Source organism: Pelobates fuscus, chromosome 13 (assembly GCF_036172605.1).
Source record: "Pelobates fuscus isolate aPelFus1 chromosome 13, aPelFus1.pri, whole genome shotgun sequence".
In the NCBI taxonomy this organism is placed as follows: Eukaryota; Metazoa; Chordata; class Amphibia; order Anura; family Pelobatidae; genus Pelobates; species Pelobates fuscus.
Window position 1 is genome coordinate 98,353,526 of NC_086329.1, and position 21,473 is coordinate 98,374,998.

At 43.5% G+C, this 21,473-nt stretch overlaps 1 protein-coding gene across 2 annotated transcripts in view; it reads right to left on the minus strand.

Annotated features, from left to right (window-relative positions):
• The window catches only part of LOC134583077 (high affinity immunoglobulin gamma Fc receptor I-like), a 40,500-nt gene extending 24,954 nt beyond the window's left edge, over positions 1-15,546 (minus strand). For both annotated transcript variants that reach the window (XM_063439835.1, XM_063439834.1), the window contains exon 1: positions 15,468-15,546. In XM_063439835.1, coding sequence (XP_063295905.1) covers positions 15,468-15,498 — 31 coding nt within the window. In that variant the 5' untranslated portion in view covers positions 15,499-15,546. The remainder of the gene's footprint in view (positions 1-15,467) is intronic.
• Positions 15,547-21,473: the final 5,927 nt, after the last annotated feature.

Consider the following 21,473-nt stretch of genomic DNA (forward strand, 5'->3'; position numbering starts at 1 on the left):
CATAAAGATAACCTCCAAGCAATTCTGCATGTAATATCATATAAACAAAATGTCTTATATAATTTAATAATTGCATACTAGAGGTCTTGGCCTCAGTTGACGCTGACCCAGAATACTTAACATCAGTCTCTAGCCTGGTGTAAAGAGTTTAATGACAGCCAAATCCCTATACATAGCAAAACAAATAGGTATACCCTTTATAATGGAAAACTCTATACACCACTTGGTGAATAAAATATATAGGATAGTTTTACCTATATGTACTTCCCACAAAGTAGAAAATAAAGGGCTCCTCCCAGTCCTCACAAAAAATTCATACAAAATAGATATCTACAAAAGGGAAAAATAAAGACAACTCATAGGGTAATAAATTCTAAATAAGTGAATATCTCTGATTCAAGGTTGCACTCACACACATTAGTTGATTGTAGGCATATCAAAAAGGTATAATGCTGATAGCGGAACAGTGTAGACTCCTTAGACTTCAAACCAAAGGGCATGTGGAAACAAAAAATAAATACAACAATAAGTGCAGACTTAAAAGACCAATAATAGCGCTGGTATAGATCACACTTACACACTGAATGTGTAGTTCAGGCACATAGTTGCTCCAAGAATGGAAGATGACTTTGTTGATAGTAAAAATAAATGTATTAAATATAACAAAAAGAAATAAAGCATAAATAAATAATGATAAAAGTTCCACAGGGGCCCAACCCTACGCATTTCGTCCGGTGATCCGGACTTCCTCAGGGGTATCGTCTCAAAGTGGAGTCAGTCTGATGTCTTCTGAGCTGTTCCTGTCTTTTAAATCTCACTTGCCGCCCTTTTCCGCCGCAAACTAATCCGGCATCATAGACAGCAGCTGTGGATGATTACTTCAAGTTCCGGTAACGTCACGTGTTCTTCCGTGCGTCAGTACGTAAACTTGTGCGTTCCATTTGTGCGTTCCAATCGTGCGTTCCATTTACAAAAGGACTTACAGCACGTACAGATATTGGCTTCGTTTTTATGTCTCCCAAACGTTCATGATTACGAACAATGTAACAGAGTAACAAAAAAATTAGACACATAAGAGAATGTTACTATATACTTGATACATTCTTTTGGAACATGCACTACTTTTCATTTATTAAAAGAAAAAAACATTAATTAAAAGAAAAAAGAAAAAACACATTCTAAAATGTGTTCAGCATTAACCTTTTAAAGTTTATTTTTGATATATAAAGTCCTTAAAGTGATATGTCACACAAATTGATTTTTTTTAAATATAAATGCATGTTAAGAAAACATATGTTACAATAGCATAAAAATACCATGTAAAATAATAAATAGTGATAAATGATAAATGATGAATGGCCAGTCCATGTAACTCCAAAACCCCAACAATGATCCGTATAAAAATTGAATTTTAATTTGATAAAAAAGGATATGTAAAAATATATAAAACATATATAAAGAAATATATATGAAAAATATAATATAATCTCATATATATAAAAAAGTGATTCCATAAATTGATGAGTGATCTTAAAAATGAATATATGAATTGATGAGTCATCTTAAAACCATACTAAAAGCTATATTAAAAAACATACTAAATCGAAATCCACATTTAGGCCTCTTGGTTGCAAAGTTTTCAATCTATGGATCCAGAACCCCTCTCTTTTTCTAAGTTTTAGCATAATGTCACCCCCTCTCTCATCTAGAGCTACCTGTTCTATAGCTATAAAATGAAGGTTATTTGCGAACGATGGACAAGAATTACAGTGTGTGGGGACTGAATGAGTGGTGATTTTCCTACGTACATTATTATAATGTTCTAGACATCTAACTTTCGCTTTTCTGCCTGTCCTCCCCACATATTGTGCCCCACAACCACAGGATATTAGGTACACAACATGTGAGGAGGAACAAGACAGATGGCCATTAATTTTAAAAACTTCACCTGTTTGGTTACTTTTAAATTCTTTGAATGTCTTATAGGAATGACCACACGCTTTACAATTGCCACAGGTCTAGAATCCACTATTAGATCTCCTGATAAAACCCTTATTTCGAAAACTGCTAGGTGCTAAAATATTCTTAAAATTGTTTCCCCTTTTGAAAATAGTTTTGGGGTATTCTGGAATCTTTAATTTAAGGAAGTCGTCTTCTAAAAGAAGTTTCCAATGTTTTTTAAGAATTCGTTGTATATCGAAAGCTCTAGAGTTATATTTAGTGTTAAAAGCAAATTCAAAACTTGAGTTCCCTTTTTCGTATCTATTGTTTTGGAGCAAACTGTCCCTTTCTTTACTGCCAACTTTTATAATTTCTTCGTTTAGGAATTTTTCACAGTAACCTTTCTCTAAAAATCTGTCTTTTAAAATATTTGTTTGTCTAAAATACATATTTTTATCCGTACAGTTTCTCCTAATCCGAATAAATTGACTCTTGGGGACTCCAGTCAACCACTTAGGGTGGTGGCTACTGTTTTTGTCTATGTAGCTATTAGTGTCAGTGCTTTTAAAAAATGTTTTTGTTTTGATCACAGAATTTTCAATGTACAGAGTAAGATCCAAAAAGTCTATAGCTTCTTTCCCAAAATTAGGGGTGAATTTCAGGGCCATATTGTTAGTGTTAATAAAATCCATAAAACTTGAATTCAATAGATTGTAATTCAATAGATTGTAATAAAAATTCTCCAAAATTAGGGTCAATCTCCTCATCTTGAATAAGATTTAATCTAACGGCTTCAATTCCCTTGGAATGCTCAATAACCGTGTAGAGCGAAGTCACATCTAGGGTTACCCACATGAAATTCTCTTGCCAACGAATAGATCTTAATTCTTGTATAAGGTGCTTAGTGTCTTTTAAATACGATTGTGCATTCTGTGCGTATTTTTGTAAAAAGAAATCAATAAATTCTGAAAGTCTTGAAGTGAGGGAATCAATCCCACTAATTATTGGTCTACCTGGTGGGGCCTTTTTACATTTGTGGACCTTCGGCAAGAAATAAAACGTGGGTACTCTAGGTGATTCTATAAACAAGAATTTAAAAATATTCTCATCAATTAGGTTTTCTTTTGCTGTTTCTAAAATCCTTTTTAAAATCTTGTTAAAACCAGTGTTGGGGTTCATTACCAATGTAGAGTAAGTTGATTGGTCACTTAAAATTCTATCAGACTCTTTTAAATAATATTCCATTGACATCACCACAACACCTCCACCCTTATCGGCATTTTTGATTATTATGTCCTTTCTATCTTTTAGGTGTTTTCAATTTTTGTATTCATCTTTTGTCAAATTACTCCATTTGTTTTCTTTGTTATTATTGCATAGTGTTTCGAAATCTTTGTTCACCATTTTTTGAAAGGCATCAATTTGTGAGCCTTTATCGTTTGGAAAAAAAGTAGATTTGGGTTTAAACTTCATAATCGGGTCTTTTTTCATATCATTAGTTGTTAAAGAGGGACCTTCTATTTCTTTTTTGATGAAGAACCTCTTCAGACATAGTTTCCTAATAAATTTCTGGGTATCTATATACAATTGAAAGGGATTGGGTGGTTCACTGGGGGCAAAATTTAATCCTTTACATAGAAGGGAAATCTCTTCAGGAGAAAGGGGGCAATTAGATATGTTAAAAATGCCTAATTTCTCTAGGGCTCCATCCTCCCACTTATTCTCCTCCTTTTCCCTGGAGTGTTGGGACTTTCTAGTGGGGCATATCTGTTGCATAAACCGAGAGTTTGTGATCTCGGTTGGAAAAATTGAGTTATTTCCCCCCTTCTTGGGTCTCGCCCCTTCCCTAAAAAATCACCACTCATTCAGTCCCCACACACTGTAATTCTTGTCCATCGTTCGCAAATAACCTTAATTTTATAGCTATACAACAGGTAGCTCTAGATGAGAGAGGGGGTGACATTATGCTAAAAAGAGAGGGGTTCTGGATCCATAGATTGAAAACTTTGCAACCAAGAGGCCTAAACGTGGATTTCGATTTAGTATGTTTTTTAATATAGCTTTTAGTATGGTTTTAAGATCACTCATCAATTCATATATTCATTTTTAACCCCTTAAGGACCAAACTTCTGGAATAAAAGGGAATTATGACATGTCACACATGTCATGTGTCCTTAAGGGGTTAAGATCACTCATCAATTTATGGAATCACTTTTTTATATATATGAGATTATATTATATTTTTCATATATATTTCTTTATATATGTTTTATATATTTTTACATATCCTTTTTTATCAAATTAAAATTCAATTTTTATACGGATCATTGTTGGGGTTTTGGAGTTACATGGACTGGCCATTCATCATTTATCATTTATCACTATTCATTATTTTACATGGTATTTTTATGCTATTGTAACATATGTTTTCTTAACATGCATTTATATTTAAAAAAATCAATTTGTGTGACATATCACTTTAAGGACTTTATATATCAAAAATAAACTTTAAAAGGTTAATGCTGAACACATTTTAAACAAAAAAAAATGTGTTTTTTCTTTTTTCTTTTAATTAATGTTTTTTTCTTTTAATACATGAAAAGTAGTGCATGTTCCAAAAGAATGTATCAAGTATATAGTAACATTCTCTTATGTGTCTAATTTTTTTGTTACTCTGTTACATTGTTCGTAATCATGAACGTTTGGGAGACATAAAAACGAAGCCAATATCTGTACGTGCTGTAAGTCCTTTTGTAAATGGAACGCACGATTGGAACGCACAAATGGAACACACAAGTTTACGTACTGACGCACGGAAGAACACGTGACGTTACCGGAACTTGAAGTAATCATCCACAGCTGCTGTCTATGATGCCGGATTAGTTTGCGGCGGAAAAGGGCGGCAGGTGAGATTTAAAAGACAGGAACAGCTCAGAAGACATCAGACTGACTCCACTTTGAGACGATACCCCTGAGGAAGTCCGGATCACTGGACGAAATGCGTAGGGTTGGGCCCCTGTGGAACTTTTATCATTATTTATTATGCTTTATTTCTTTTTGTTATATTTGTTAAGACACCTTTTGTCTTAGTAAGTAAGTCACTGTTTAGTCTATCTTCCCCTCTCACCGTATCAAGTCCTTGTTCGTATTCTGCACAATCCACGAACCATAACCAGGGGAAGGAGTAATCTCTCTAGTAACGATATCCACCAAACGGCATAAGTTCCCAATAATAGTCCTTGAGCGTAAAATAAGAATCCCCCCAATAACGAGACTGAAGCTCCGTGTTGAGGGTCAAAAACAAGATCTGAGGACTGGAACATCCAGCCTGCTTTTTATTAGAAAAAGGCACACACAAGGCACTCCCAGGGGGAGGATGAAAATAACCAATGATACACAGGGTAACACCCCCACCTCTCCTCCCCTCAGATAATCACATAACACAATTAAACTGTACAATAATTCACCCCAGTTATGGATGTACCCCAAAACCAGGGGGTACACCCTTGAGTCCAGCACCGCTTTAAAGATCTTGGTTAGGGGAACACTCTGTCCAAATCTCAGCCCATTCGGTTAAGGGGTTCGGGAGTTATGGACAATTGAAGTTTTGACCGACTGCACGGATCTTCTAGCCGAAAAGAGTTCCACAAGTTTCGGCCCTGCAGTCGGTCTCCGTTCGTCGGTTAAAATCACCCGAAATCTTTATCATCCACAACTGTCTCCGAGTTCGCTGGATTCCCCATAGTTGATTATACGTAACTACCGAATGGCTCGTCGTTCGGTTGCTCCAACACGAACTTCTGGGTGTATGGAGGTCTCAGCGGTGTTCGCCTGTTTGGGTATCCGTTTTTAGTTCCACGCGCTCACAGGCAAACACCGCTGTTCGTACACAAGATGGCCGCGAACACGTGCAACAGTCCCGAAATGGCGGCCACCCATATGTTAGACAGAGAGTTCGTACGGAACGAGGCGAACGGCTGGAAACAGGCTGGAACGGTAAAACATACTTTATAACATCCCAAATCAGTCCTTTATACGGATGGCCCAAAATAGCCGAATCCACAAGAGTACTGGACAGACGGATGGTTCCGTCACACGGCTCCCCCCTTGTGGAACACTCCGGCAGACCCGGCTTGACCCTGTGGCGGGTCAACTTGGGGATGTCCGGACTTACGAGGTGGTGGATATGTCGGTCTGTCGTGATAAGCCATCCGCATTTCCGTTCAGCTTACCGGGTCTGTAGCTAATAGTGAAATTGTACGGTTGTAATGCCAAGCTCCATCTCAGCAGTCTCCCATTGTCGCCTGAGACCCGGTTAAGCCAAATGAGGGGGTTATGGTCTGTTACAAGGGAAAATTCTTGCCCATACAAGTAGGGACTTAACTTTTTCAATGCCCAGACTAGGGCTAAACATTCTTTTTCGACTGCCGCATAACTCACTTCTCGGGGTAGTAATTTTCGGCTGAGGTATGCGACAGGATGCTCTCCTCCATCTTCCCCAACTTGGCTTAACACAGCCCCCAGTCCATACATGGAAGCATCTGTGTGAACGAGAAAGCGTTTGTTAGGGACTGGGGCAGCCAAGATAGGAGCATTCACGAGAGCTTGCTTCAGTGCCTGGAACGCAGCTTCACAAGCCGGGGACCACAGGACCTGCTTAGGCAAATTCTTTTTCGTCAGATCTGTCAGGGGCTTAGCAATAGAGCTGTAGTCAGGTACGAAACGTCGGTAGTACCCCGCTGTCCCTAAGAAGGCCAATACCTGGGTCTTAGTAGTGGGTGTGGGCCAGTTAGCCACCGCTTCTACTTTGGCGGGCTCTGGTCTCTGGTTCCCACATCCCACTCGGTGACCTAGGTACTGTACCTCTGCCATACCTACATGGCACTTTTCTGGCTTCAATGTCAGGCCAGCGGCCCGGATCTTATCCAGCACTACCCCTATGTGTACCAGGTGTTCCTCCCAGGACCCACTATAGATCGCTATGTCATCCAAGTATGCACATGCAAATTCTTGGAAGCCATCCAGGAGTCTATCCACCATCCGTTGGAACGTAGCCGGAGCATTCTTCATCCCAAACGGCATGACCCTAAATTGGTACAGGCCGAATGGGGTGACGAAGGCCGACTTGGGGATAGCATCCTCGGCCAGGGGAATCTGCCAGTAGCCCTTACATAGGTCTATGGTGGTCAGATAACGTCCCCTGGCAATACGATCCAATAATTCGTCTACCCGGGGCATCGGGTAGGCGTCAGTGGTAGTCCGCTCGTTGAGTCGCCTGTAGTCCACACAGAACCGGGTGGTCCCATCTTTCTTCGGTACTAGGACTACAGGCGAAGCCCAAGGGCTGTCAGAGGGTTCGATGACCCCAAGCTGGGTCATTTCCTGTATCTCCTTTCGCATTCCATCTCGGACTGCTTCAGGGATACGGTAGGGCGGCTGTCGTAAGGGGGTCTGTCCGGGGGTCTCTACCTTGTGTATAGCGAGGTGGGTGTAACCTGGCTCCTGGGAAAAAGTTGCTTGTTTTTCCCATAACAACTGTTTTGCTTGGATCTTTTCTGTGGGGTTTAACCTGTCTCCTAACTGTACGAGGGAGGTGAGGTCAGTCTGGGGGTCCCTTTCTAATAGATCAGGGAGAGACAAATTCTCCGGGTCATCTGCAGCTGGGGCACATACCGCTGCAACGTTCTCAGGTCGTTCTTGATATTCTTTCAGCATGTTTACATGAAAGGATCTCTGGACCCTTTCGTCGGAACAGCTGGCTATCAAATAGGTAGTATCGCAGATCTGCGCCACTATCCTGTACGGGCCTTGCCAAGAGGCTTGCATTTTGTTGGCCTTCACAGGTTTGAGCACTAATACTTTTTGCCCCACCTGGAAGGCTCGCTGTCGGGCACCCTGATCGTACCACCTCTTCTGTTTCCCCTGGGCCGCCTGGAGATTCTCCCTTACCATCAGGGACAGTTTCTCCATGCGGTCCCGAAGTTCCAGGACGTATGGCACTATGGGGGTCCCTTCTTGCTCGGTCTCCCCTTCCCAGTGTCCCCGGATGAGATCTAGGGGTCCGCGGACCCGTCTCCCATACAGTAACTCAAAAGGGGAGAACCCAGTAGATTCCTGGGGCACCTCCCGGTATGAAAACAGAAGGTGCGGCAAGAATCTCTCCCAGTCCCTGCAAGTGTCCGTAAAGGTCCTCAGCATCTGCTTGAGGGTACCGTTAAAACGCTCGCAGAGACCGTTAGTCTGTGGATGGTAAGGCGAGCTAAGCAAGGGTTTAATGCCACATACTTTCCACAGCTGCTGGGTGAGCACCGCAGTAAATTGGGTTCCCTGGTCGGAGAGGATCTCTTTAGGGAACCCAACCCGGGTAAAAACCCTCACCAGGGCATCAGCAACTGTCTCTGCCTCTATGTTCGACAGCGCTACTGCCTCTGGATAGCGAGTGGCATAGTCCACTACAGTAAGGATATACTTCTTGCCTGATGGACTAGCCCGGGCCAGTGGACCCACAATGTCAACAGCTATGCGGGAAAAGGGCTCCCCTATAATAGGCATCGCTGATAGTTTAGCCTTAGGGTGGTCCCCCCGTTTTCCTACCCGTTGACATGTGTCACAAGTACTGCAATATATCCGTACAGCCTGGTTGAAGTTGGGCCAAAAGAAATTCTGGGAGATCCTATAGGCTGTACGACGTGACCCTAGATGTCCTGCTAAAGGGACATCGTGCCCTATCCGTAGAAGCTCCTGCCGGTATTTCGCGGGTACTACCAGCTGGTGGTTCTGCGGAGGGGCTATCTTTTTCTGGGAAGGTTTCGGGATTCTGTATAGCCTGTCCCCCACCCACTTATACCGCTCTCCGTCTATCCCTTCTTCCCCAGCGTCTGCTCGGTCCCTGTACTTTTGTAAGGTAGGATCTGCCCGGGTCTCCCTCCCAAACTCCTCTGGGGAATCCCAACGTAAGGGGGTCTGAGCTAGGGTGTCAGTCTTACCTGGGTCTCCTCGGCAGGTGGGCTGGTTCCAGAGGCACGGGTCTGAGAGCGAGTAGTCACTGGGTTAACGTCCAAGGGACCCATTGGAGCATAGGCCGAAACCAAAGGGGCCAAATCATTACCAAGAAGCACATCAGCGGGCAAGTCTTTCATAACCCCAACATCCACGTGTCTAGCGCCCACTCCCCAGTCCAGATGAACACGGGCAACAGGTAACCGGAATACGGCTCCCCCTGCTACCCTCACGGCTACTGTGTCTCCGGTGTGCTGGTGTTCTGAGACCAAGTTCTTTTGGAGCAGTGTCATGGTGGCTCCTGTGTCTCTAAGTCCATTTACCACTCGGCCATTTAGTTTCACAGTCTGCCGGTGTTGCTGGCGATTGTCCTGATGGGCGGCTTGCACCGGGTCGGCTTCGTGCAAGATACCCCAGAATTCCTCCTGTTCTACACAGTGAGCAGCAGGCTGTGGTGGTCGCTGATTCGGGTTGGCTGCTCTCCTCCAGGACTGAGCTTGGTTAGCTTGGTTCAGCGGACACTCCGGGCGTTTGTGTCCCAACTGTTTGCACAGAAAGCACCGGATGGGTTGGGAATAATCCCGGGCATTAAATTTAGATGGCTGTACATAGTTATTGGACGGTGGTACTACTGGGCTGCGATGCACTGGGGGTTGGTAGGTTGTTGAAATCGGAGGGGCTGCTGGTCGGTATTCCACTCTGGTCGGAACTTTAACCACGGTACTGTCCAGTTTGCGAGCATCAGTATATTCGTCGGCCAACCGGGCCGCCTCGGGTAGGGTCGAGGGTTTTCTATCTCTGACCCACTCCCGAACCCCGGTAGGCAATTTCTCGAAACAGTGTTCCAGTAAGAATACCTGTAGTACCTCTTCCCCTGATACTGCTTGGCATCCAGCCATCCAGTGGGTTGCAGTACGGTGAACTCTGCAGGCCCATTCCATATACGAATCGCCACTTTGTTTGTTGGTTTCCCTGAAGCGCCGTCTGTAAACTTCTGGGGTCACCGCATACCTGGCTAGAAGCGCATCCTTCACTGCCCGGTAGCTGGTGATCTCCTCCTCTGGGATGGCCCGAAATGCATCACTAGCCCGGCCGGATAATTTCCCAGAGAGGATGGTGACCCATTGGTCTGTGGGTACTTGATGGAGGGCACACTGCCTTTCAAAATCGGCCAGAAACCCATCGATCTCTCCTTCATTTTCAATAAAGTTTTTGAATGCAGCAAATGGTACCTTTTTCCTTCCGGAATCGTTGTTGGGTACCTCTGCTGCTGCAGCTCCCCTTCCTTGGAGTGCTTGGTGTGCTGTTACTGCAGCTTGCACACGTTCCACAATGTCTGCTGAGGGGTTGGGGCCAAAGTGTGCCAGCCTTATTTGCACTGCCCGGTTAAATTGTATCTCCTCGGGTGTTAAATCCAAACTGCTGGGCACATTAGCGTTCTCCGTTCCCTGTGTTGCATCCATTTCCCTTAGCAAAGCAATAATTTCTCGTTTCTTCAAATTGCTTGCTGATCGACCTCGGCGTTCTATTATGTCCTTAAGAGTAGCACGTCTTAACTGTTCATACTGCATTTCTTTCCTTCTGTGTTGTGGGATTCATCCCGTCGCTTGCCACCAATTGTTAAGACACCTTTTGTCTTAGTAAGTAAGTCACTGTTTAGTCTATCTTCCCCTCTCACCGTATCAAGTCCTTGTTCGTATTCTGCACAATCCACGAACCATAACCAGGGGAAGGAGTAATCTCTCTAGTAACGATATCCACCAAACGGCATAAGTTCCCAATAATAGTCCTTGAGCGTAAAATAAGAATCCCCCCAATAACGAGACTGAAGCTCCGTGTTGAGGGTCAAAAACAAGATCTGAGGACTGGAACATGCAGCCTGCTTTTTATTAGAAAAAGGCACACACAAGGCACTCCCAGGGGGAGGATGAAAATAACCAATGATACACAGGGTAACACCCCCACCTCTCCTCCCCTCAGATAATCACATAACACAATTAAACTGTACAATAATTCACCCCAGTTATGGATGTACCCCAAAACCAGGGGGTACACCCTTGAGTCCAGCACCGCTTTAAAGATCTTGGTTAGGGGAACACTCTGTCCAAATCTCAGCCCATTCGGTTAAGGGGTTCGGGAGTTATGGACAATTGAAGTTTTGACCGACTGCACGGATCTTCTAGCCGAAAAGAGTTCCACAAGTTTCGGCCCTGCAGTCGGTCTCCGTTCGTCGGTTAAAATCACCCGAAATCTTTATCATCCACAACTGTCTCCGAGTTCGCTGGATTCCCCATAGTTGATTATACGTAACTACCGAATGGCTCGTCGTTCGGTTGTTCCAACACGAACTTCTGGGTGTATGGAGGTCTCAGCGGTGTTCGCCTGTTTGGGTATCCGTTTTTAGTTCCACGCGCTCACAGGCAAACACCGCTGTTCGTACACAAGATGGCCGCGAACACGTGCAACAGTCCCGAAATGGCGGCCACCCATATGTTAGACAGAGAGTTCGTACGGAACGAGGCGAACGGCTGGAAACAGGCTGGAACGGTAAAACATACTTTATAACATCCCAAATCAGTCCTTTATACGGATGGCCCAAAATAGCCGAATCCACAAGAGTACTGGACAGACGGATGGTTCCGTCACAATATTTAATACATTTATTTTTACTATCAACAAAGTCATATTTCATTCTTGGAGCAACTATGTGCCTGAACTACACATTCAGTGTGTAAGTGTGATCTATACCAGCGCTATTATTGGTCTTTTAAGTCTGCACTTATTGTTGTATTTATTTTTTGTTTCCACATGCCCTTTGGTTTGAAGTCTAAGGAGTCTACACTGTTCCGCTATCAGCATTATACCTTTTTGATATGCCTACAATCAATGTGTGTGAGTGCAACCTTGAATCAGAGATATTCACTTATTTAGAATTTATTACCCTATGAGTTGTCTTTATTTTTCCCTTTTGTAGATTTCTATTTTGTATAAATCCCTATACATCCCATTGAAACAAGAAGTCGTGTTTTCTAACACTGTCATTAAGCTTTATCGACAGCTGCTATTTGCCTGTTGCTACTGGTCACACAGAGTGATGTGTGCTTTTGTGCTTCACCAGCAACCAGTTTCTTTGGGAGATAATTCAACACTAGCCCCAGCTGAAGGCTAGCTAGATGTTTCAGTGTTTGCAGATGACACAAAACTTTGTAACGTAATAAAATGTGAGCAGGATATTGCTTTGCTGCAGAGGGATTTGGATAGATTGGGGGACTGGGCACTAAAATGGCAGATGAAATTTAATGTTGAGAAATGCAAAGTTATGCACTTTGGGGTTAAGAATGCACAAGCAATTTACACCCTAAATGGTAGTGAACTAGGGATAACCACAAACGAGAAGGATTTGGGAATTGTGACAACAAATTAGGCAGCAATATGCAAAGGTTTTGTCACGTATAAATAGGGGCATAAATTACTGGGATGAAAATATAATTTTGCCTCTTTATAAATCGCTGGTAAGACGACACCTTGAATATGCTGTGCAATTTTAGGCACCTTTTCTAAAGAAAGATATCCTAGCACTAGAAAAAGTGCAGAGACGAGCTACAAAATTTTAGTTACGAAGAAACGTACGTTTTAGTTACGAAAAAAGGTTAAAAAAATGTAAATCTCTTTAGTTTGGAAAAACGGCACCTCAGAGGGGATATGGTAACATTATACAAATAAATTCGGGGCCAGTACAAACCTTTATCTGGAAATCTATTCATAAACAGGGCTATGCATAGGACACGAGGCCATGCGTTTAGACTGGAAGAAAGGAGATTTCATCTAAGGCATTTTGACTGCCATTTTGGGGTCAAGAAGGAATTCTTTCCTAGTTTGTTGCAAAATGGGAAGCGCTTCAGACTGGGTTTTTTGTCTGCTTTTGGATCAACAGCAAAAACATATGTGAGGAAGGCTGAACTTGATGGACGCAAGTCTCTTTTCAGCTATGTAACTATGAAAGGTGCAGGCGTTGAGCGTTTTTTAAGTGTATAATTTGTTTGTTGTAGTGAGTTTAATGATTTAAGTTCAGTTTAATTTCTTAAGGAGCACGAGGGTATGGGATTTCTATTATTCAATATGTATCAGGAGTGAGCCTAAGGAATCTAATAGACTATGCAGGGTTAGTATTTGCATTGAGGCTATTGTAGCTCTTATCTAATCTAATAATCTATATTCTGGTTAATGTGGTACGTAGGGATCATATATCTCGAGGTATTAGGATGATACTAAACTCGCTGTGATTTTTCTGTAGATACCAGAAACAAGGGATTTGGTGGTTACTGTTGCCTAGATTTTAGCTATATTGGGGTGTAATACTTTAACGTTATTATAATTTTGTTGCTCTTTTTTTTTAGCAATTCTAAAGGCTACAGGGTTTTTCTTTCCTGTGAGGCACAACTGATCTCAGCAGAATTTTCCATTCCAACATGTAGTATACTAGAATCCTTATAACTTCTGCTTTAATGTGGCTTACTTATCTTCTTTATTAATACTGATTTAGTTGTTAAACCACTTTACATATACCCTAATACTTAAAAATGCAATTATCCAGTAACTATAGAGGCTTAGTGTAAGTGGTAATTTTAACCTTATATTTATAGTGCAAACATTTCTGTACTATTATATTACAGTAAGTCTACTGCGCATGTCTAGCACGTCTTATCTCTGAAATATACAGCCCCCAGGTCAGTTTGCCCTGAGAAAAAACAGGGAGTTGCTGCTTGCAGCAGACTGTAGCCATGAGAGAACATTCTTGCTTTTAACCCCTGCAGACGTGGAAAGACTTAACTAAGGCAATAACTGCTGTACATGACAGTCTTTGATTTTGGAACCCACTTAAAATCTTCAGGTGCTTAGAGAGACTGTTATGTTTTCCAACCGCAGGATGTTTAATTGTTTATTCAAGAGAATGGAAAATAGTGTCAGGCTCTCGAACAGAAATATATGGTATGTCTAAAGAATGCAAGTTTAACCCTTTCAAAGCACGAGTATCTTGTATTATAATCACCAAGCCTACTGACCATTCAATCTTTCAAGCCCTGTATATAGAATATACTTTTAGTTAGTAATACGAAATACAGAAGTAGAAAGCAGGACATGAGAATGGCACCCTGTAACATAATATAACAATATATTATTCACAGCTCTGGATGTCTAAGCATTGCATAGGTAAAACTACTAATTCTCCATCACTAACTTTGGTTCATCTCTCTATGTCGTTAGGGACTGCAGTTTTCTTTTTCTTTGGAAAAAAATTATCATGCCATTTTCCAGTGTCTCTCCTCTGTTTCAGGATGGTTTTCTGTTTCTAGAAAAACTCACTCCTTCCTCCTTTGAGCACTAACCTAACTCTGTCTCTCAAGCTACAGTCAGTAACCCTACCCACAGACTTGCCAATTTGGGGTTTTTATTAACTCATGGATCGCCCAATCTGGGTCACATTCATATTTCAGAATTAACACTTTACACATTATCAATTTCAACTTCATCCGACCGGGATGATATTGGCTGAGAGAGCAGTGTGTTATTTGGGCTGTTAGAAATAACAATTCCTATATTTTTCTTATTTCCATGCAGACTTGGCATTGAAAATATAATTGTTTTATCCTATGTAAAAACACAATTAGGCAACTCATGTGTTTGTACTTGAGATAGGGCCAGTTTATGTCTCGTACACTCGGATATTGGCTTATTTTCAGAAAGACTCATTACTGACCCAACTGACCAGCTTTACCAATGCATTCTAATACATCTAGGGATTTATTTACTAAACAGTAATAAGCAGAAATTAAAAAAAAATATTTTCATAAATGTAGTTCTAGATAACTGATTTGTAAAAATGTTATTTTCACTTCATTATAATTCAGCTTATTGAATGAAGCAATAAAAAAAAAAAAATACTCATATTTCAAAAGAAAAAGATTTTCTTCCTATTATTCAATTACAGGAAGATTGTAATAGCCGAACTGTATATATATTTGAATGTGGTGTAAAATACACCACCTAGTGGAGCGCTAATACAAATAAAAGTGATAGAGGGGTTCACTTACCTCAACAATTATGTGTAGTCTTAAATTCAGGAATATGCTTTTAAAGATAATGGTCTGGAGGCTATATAATGTTGGCTCCGCACGTATGCCTATGTGCTCTTTGGGCAGCAACACACCCTTCCTGAGCTTCCTCAGTCAGCTGTCAGACGAGTGAAACGCGTTTCGGCTAATTTGGACTTTCATTTGGACTTTTATTTTCAACATTTTTTGCCAACTGTCCCATCATCTATGGCACATAATGTAATTTTATAAAGGCTATGGTTGGTTTGTTTAATGAAAAAGAAAGATGTGTTAAACACATGACATTAAAGTATTCACAGAAACTTCAAGTTAGCTTGCTGCAGATATTGATACCTTTTTCTCGACCTTCTCTGCAAAATAATCACTGATTTACATTCTTTAAAAAACCGACTGAAGTAAATATGAAATACTTACATACAAGGAGAACCAACGCCAGGGCTGACATGGTGATTGCTTTGAGAGAACAATGATTACACCTCAGTGTTAAATGATGAAGATGAGTTCTGTTTACTCTTCCTGTATTTTTCTTATTTAAGTAAGAATAATGTATTACAAACGTGCCCCTTCCCCCTGACCAATAGCACAGGAGAGCTGGCAAAGTGGGTTATGGGCTGCAACCAGGGCCGGACTGGGAGAAAAATTCGGCCCGGGCATTTTTTTATCCCAGCGGCCCACTAAGAAGGGGGCGGGTCAGAGGAGGTGTGTTTTGTCATCACTAATGACAAGCACGCCCCCTCTCAAAGTGAGCATGTTGGTTCAATGCTCTTCCAGGGCAGACCATGCGCAGAGCTCTGCTGAAGAGCTCTAGCATGAGAAAAAAAAAACTGTATTTGTTCTGCACAGTGCAAGCAAAGTTAATAACATGCTTGCACTGTGTTTCCTTGCAACTTGTCTCTGGTGTCTCTATAACTGGATACCAGGAGACAAAAATGCCAGGAAAGAGTATTGTGCATGTGTTTGGAGTCTGCTTGTGGTATTGCGTGTGTGTAGAGTGAGCTGATTGTGGTGTGGTATTGTGTAATAAGGTTAGTTTTAGACATGTTGTGCCTGTGGTGTAAAGTGATGCATATGTGGCTAGGGGCTGTAGAGAATGTATGTAAAGGGGATGTAGCATGTGTGCAAACAGGCTATAGAGTGTGTGTATAGGTGATGTAGTGTTTGTAGAAAGTGTGTGTTTAGGGGTGTAGTATGTGTTTGCTTACAAGGAATCTAGTGTGTGTGTGTGTGTATAGGGGATTCAGAGTGTATATGTTAAGAGTGTAGTGTGTATGTGTATAGGAGTCTAGTGTGTGTTTGAAGGACCCAGAATGTGTAGGAGATCTAGTGAGTGTGTGTTTATAACGGATTCAGAGTGTATATAGGGATCTAGTGTTTATATGTGTGTAGATGATCCAGAGTTGGGTAAGGGATCTAGTGTGTGTCTGGAATGTAATGTGTTTAGGGGTGCAGTATGTGTGAGGGGTGCTGTGTGTGTGTGTGTGTGTGTGTGTATGTATATATATGTGTGTGTTTGGAACTATTGTGTATGTGTGTGGTGCAGTGTGTTGGGGGGTTCTGTGTGTATGTGAGGGGTGCAGTATGTGTGCGTGATGGATACTGTGTGTGAGGGGTGCTGTGTGTGAGGGTGCGGTATGTGAGGGTGCGGTAAGTGGTATGTGAGGGTGCGGTAAGTGGTGTGTGTGAGAATGCTGTGTGTGATGTGTGTAAGAATGTGGTGTGTGAGAGTGCTGTGTGTGACAGTGCTGTTTGTAATGTGTGTGAGAGTGCTGTGTATGATAGTGCTGTGTATGATGAGTGTGAGAGTGCTGAGTGTGATAGTGCTGTGTGTGAGAGTGCTGAGTGTGATGTGTGTAAGAGTACTGTGTACGATGTGTGTGAGAGTGCTGTGTGGGATGGGTTAGAGAGTGCTGTGTGTGAGAGTGCTGTGTATGATGTGTGTGAGAGTGATGTGTGTGAGAATGCTTTGTGTGATGGGTGTGAGAGTGCTGTGTGTGATGGGTTAGAGAGTGCTGTGTGTGAGAGTGCTGTGTGTGAGAGTGCTGTGTGTGAGAATGCTGTGTGTGATAGTTGTGAGAGTGCTGTGTGCTATGTGGGTGAGAGTGCTGAGTGCTGAGTGTGATGGGTGTGAGTGCTGTGTGTGATGGGTGTGAGAGTGCTGTGTGATGGGTGTGAGAGTGCCGAGTGTTAAAGTGCTGTGTTTGAGAGTGCTGAATGTGCGAGTGCTGAGTGTGATGTGTGTAAGAGTACTGTGTGTGATGTGGGTGAGTGCTGAGTGTGATGGGTGTGTGAGTGATGAGTGTGATGGGTGTGAGAGTGCTGAGTGTGATGGGTGTGAGAGTGCTGAGTGTGATGGGTGTGAGAGTGCTGTGTGTTATGTGGGTGAGAGTGCTGAGTGTAAGAGTGCTGAGTGTGATGGGTGTGAGTGCTGTGTGTGATGGGTGTGAGAGTGCTGTGTGTGATGGTGTGAGAGTGCTGTGTGTGATGGGTGTGAGAGTGCTCTGTATGATGTGGGTGAGAGTGCTGTGTGTGATGGGTGTGAGAGTGCTGTGTGTGATGGGTGTGAGAGTGCTGTGTATGCTGTGGGTGAGAGTGCTGTGGGTGAGAGTGCTGTGGGTGAGAGTGCTGGGGGTGATGGGTGTGAGAGTGCTGGGTGTGAGAGTGCTGAGTGTGATGGGTGTGAGAGTGCTGAGTGTGATGGGTGTGAGAGTGCTGAGTGTGATGGGTGTGAGAGTGATGGGTGTGAGAGTGCTGAGTGTGATGGGTGTGAGAGTGCTGAGTGTGATGGGTGTGAGAGTGCTGAGTGTGATGGGTGTGAGAGTGCTGTGTGTTATGTGGGTGAGAGTGCTGAGTGTAAGAGTGCTGAGTGTGATGGGTGTGAGTGCTGAGTGTGATGGGTGTGAGTGATGTGTGTGATGGGTGTGAGAGTGCTGTGTGTGATTGGTGTGAGAGTGCTGTGTGTGATGGGTGTGAGAGTGCTGTGTGTGATGGGTGTGAGAGTGCTGTGTGTGCTGTGGGTGAGAGTGCTGTGGGTGAGAGTGCTGAGTGTGATGGGTGTGAGAGTGCTGGGTGTGAGAGTGCTGAGTGTGATGGGTGTGAGTGATGTATAAATGTTAGAATGGATTTTGTGTGTAGGGGGGGGGTAAACAAATAAAATAACAGGCATTATGTCCCCCCCTCCCTTCTTACCTTTAGCCTGGGAGGGGGGGACTGGTTCCTGGGACTGGGAGGCAGAGTGGCAGTGTTCCCTGGTGGTCCTCGTGGTGAGTGAACTCTAGCCTGCGGGCTAGAGCTCACTCTCGCGAGATCCGGTCGTTGCCATGGCAACGCTCCGGATCTCGCGAGAGGAACTCTCTTCATCACTCTCAGATTACCCACAGGGTTACACTATTATTTTGTATATTTCTTTTTTTTTTTTGAGGTATACCGTTGAAATTGTAAGGCCAAAAGGACTTGAGTACGTATGTCCGTATCATAATAAGGGCGCGGTTTTCTTTTATTGTTGTTCACTATTGTTCTCTCATAAGGTGGGGAATCCTTGTGCTGATCACTGCTGCCCATCTAATATCACCTGTTACACTATAGTGAGCGCCTATATTCTGTTTGTCCGAACTATTAGCCCGCCAGCTTTTACCATACAAGCTGGTGGAGTCTGAGGCGTTCAAAAAATTTGGAAGGTACCCGGCCGAAATTTCTTTTCACAAAAGGCAATCCCCAACCTGTACTCGATTGTGCAAAAGGAAGTAATGGCATGTCTGGCACACAGTGTTGGGGCAAGGGTCCATCTGACCACTGATACCTGGTCTGCAAAGCATGGTCAGGGCAGGTATATCACCTACACTGCGCATTGGGTAAACCTGCTGACTGCTGCCAAGCATGGAATGCATGGCTCTGCAGAGGAGTTGGTGACACCGCCACGACTTGCAGGCAGGCCTGCTGCTACCTCCTCTACTCCTCCTACTCCATCCTCTTCCATAACCTCCTCGGCTGAGTCCTCTTCTGCTGCTGCGTCTTGCTCCACATCAACGGCACCCCCCCCAGCTCCCCAGGTACTATTCCACATCCTGGATATGGCAGTGTCACGCCGTCTTGGGTTTGACTTGTTTGAAAGCAGAGAGTCACACCGGACAAGCACTCCTGTCCGCCCTGAACGCACAGGTGGAAAAGTGGCTGACTCCGCAGCAACTGGAGATCGGCAAAGTGGTTTGTGACAACGGAAAAAATGTGTTAGCGGCATTGAAGTTGGGCAAGTTGACACATGTGCCATGCATGGCACATGTGTGTAATCTGATCGTACAACGCTTTGTGCATAAGTACACAGGCTTACAGGAAGTCCTGAAGCAGGCCAGGAAGGTGTGTGGCCATTTCAGGCGTTCCTACACGGCCATGGCTCACTTTGCCGATATCCAGTGGGGAAACAACATGCCAGTGAGGCGCTTGATTTGCGACAGCTCGACACGTTGGAATTCAACACTCCTAATGTTTGACCACCTGCTCCAACAAGAAAAAGCTGTTAATGAATATTTGTATGACCGGGGTGCTAGGACAGCCTCTGGGGAGCTGGGATTTTTTTTGCCACGTTACTGGACGCTCATGCGCAATGCTTTTAGGCTCATGCGTCCTTTTGAGGAGGTGACAAACCTAGTCAGTCGCACCGAAGGCACCATCAGCGATATCATACCATTTGTTTTCTTCCTGGAGCGTGCCCTGCGAAGTGTGCTGGATCAGGCCGTAGATGAGCGTGAAGAGGAAGAGTTGTGGTCACCATCACCACCAGAAACAGCCTTATCAGCATCGCTTGCTGGACCTGCGGCAACACTGGAAGAGGATTGTGAGGAAGGAGTCGTCAGAGGAGGAATGTGGCTTTGAGGAGGAGGAGGAAGACCAACCACAACAGGCATCCCAGGGTGCTCGTTGTCACCTATCTGGTACCCGTGGTGTTGACATCACTGAAGAGGAAGAACGGGAAATGAGTAGCTCGGCATCCAACCTTGTGCAAATGGGGACTTTCCTGCTGTCATGCCTGTTGAGGCACCCTCGTATAAAAAGGCTGAAGGAGAACGACCTGTACTGGGTGTCCACGCTACTAGACCCCCGGTATAAGCAGAAAGTGGCGGAAATGTTACTGAATTACAGGATGCAGCATTTGCTAAATAAATGTAAAAGTATGCTTTACACAGCGAATAAGGGTGATGTCACAGCACAACAGGAATCTAACAGGGGGAGAGGTGGTAGTCATCCTCCTCCTCCCACGACCACGCTGGCAAGGACAGGACGCTTTAAAGACGTGTTGTTGATGGAGGACATGCGGACCTTTTTAAGTCCTATGCATCGCCACAGCCCTTTGGGATCCACCCTCAGAGAACGACTCGACCGACAGGTAGCAGACTACCTCGCCTTAACTGCAGATATTGACACTCTGAGGAGCGATGAACCCCTTTACTACTGGGTGTGCAGGCTTGACCTGTGGCCTGAGCTATCCCAATTTGCGATAGAACTTCTGGCCTGCCCCGCTTCAAGTGTCCTGTCAGAAAGGACCTTCAGTGCAGCAGGAGGTATTGTCACTGAGAAGAGAAGTCGCCTAGGTCAAAAAAGTCTAGATTACCTCACCTTTATTAAGATGAATGAGGGATGGATCCCGAAGGGACTGACACTGGGCGATACATTCGATTAAAAAAGGCCTAATGAGATGAGCTGCCTTGGGCTAAAAATGGTCCACACGCTGCTGTATTTTAGCTCTGAATGCCGGCTGACTTGCGTGACTTATCCGCCACCAACTAGGGTTCAAGCCGCCATGTTTTAGGGCACTTTCTGCCTGTGAAACAAACATTTAGCAGCGGCTGCAACAATACCTAATTGTTCAGGCATGTGTACATGCCTAATTTTTCGGCCCTCTGGTGCTTAACTGTGGCTTCAAAAACCAAACCAAAAAAAAGGCACATAGTGACCCTACGTAGGGGGAACAGTCCCTATTCTGCTCTGTGTCAGTGTGTATCAGGGATTTGACTATCTTTATTCAGATTCAAAAATTACAATTCCAGGAAAAATTTAACAAACATTTACAAGAACATGTTATGCGCATCATAGAAACAACGTGAACCTCTTTAAAGCCACAAACTTAAGACAAAAAATACGTACACACAATGTGTAAGGGTTTGAAAGAAAATTCTGAATCCTTACATGCTTACTTTATCATTTGTTTGATTTTTGTGAACCATATATAAACTACAAGCAGCGTGAAAACTATAAAAACTCAAGTGGCCATGCTGATCAAATTAAATAGTATGCTTTACACAGCGTATAAGGGTGATGTCACAACACAACGGGAATCTAACAGGGGAAGAGGTGAAAGTCATCCTCCTCCTCCCATGACCACGCCATATCTGCCAAGTGGCCCTATGTAGGGGGAACAGTCTCTATTCT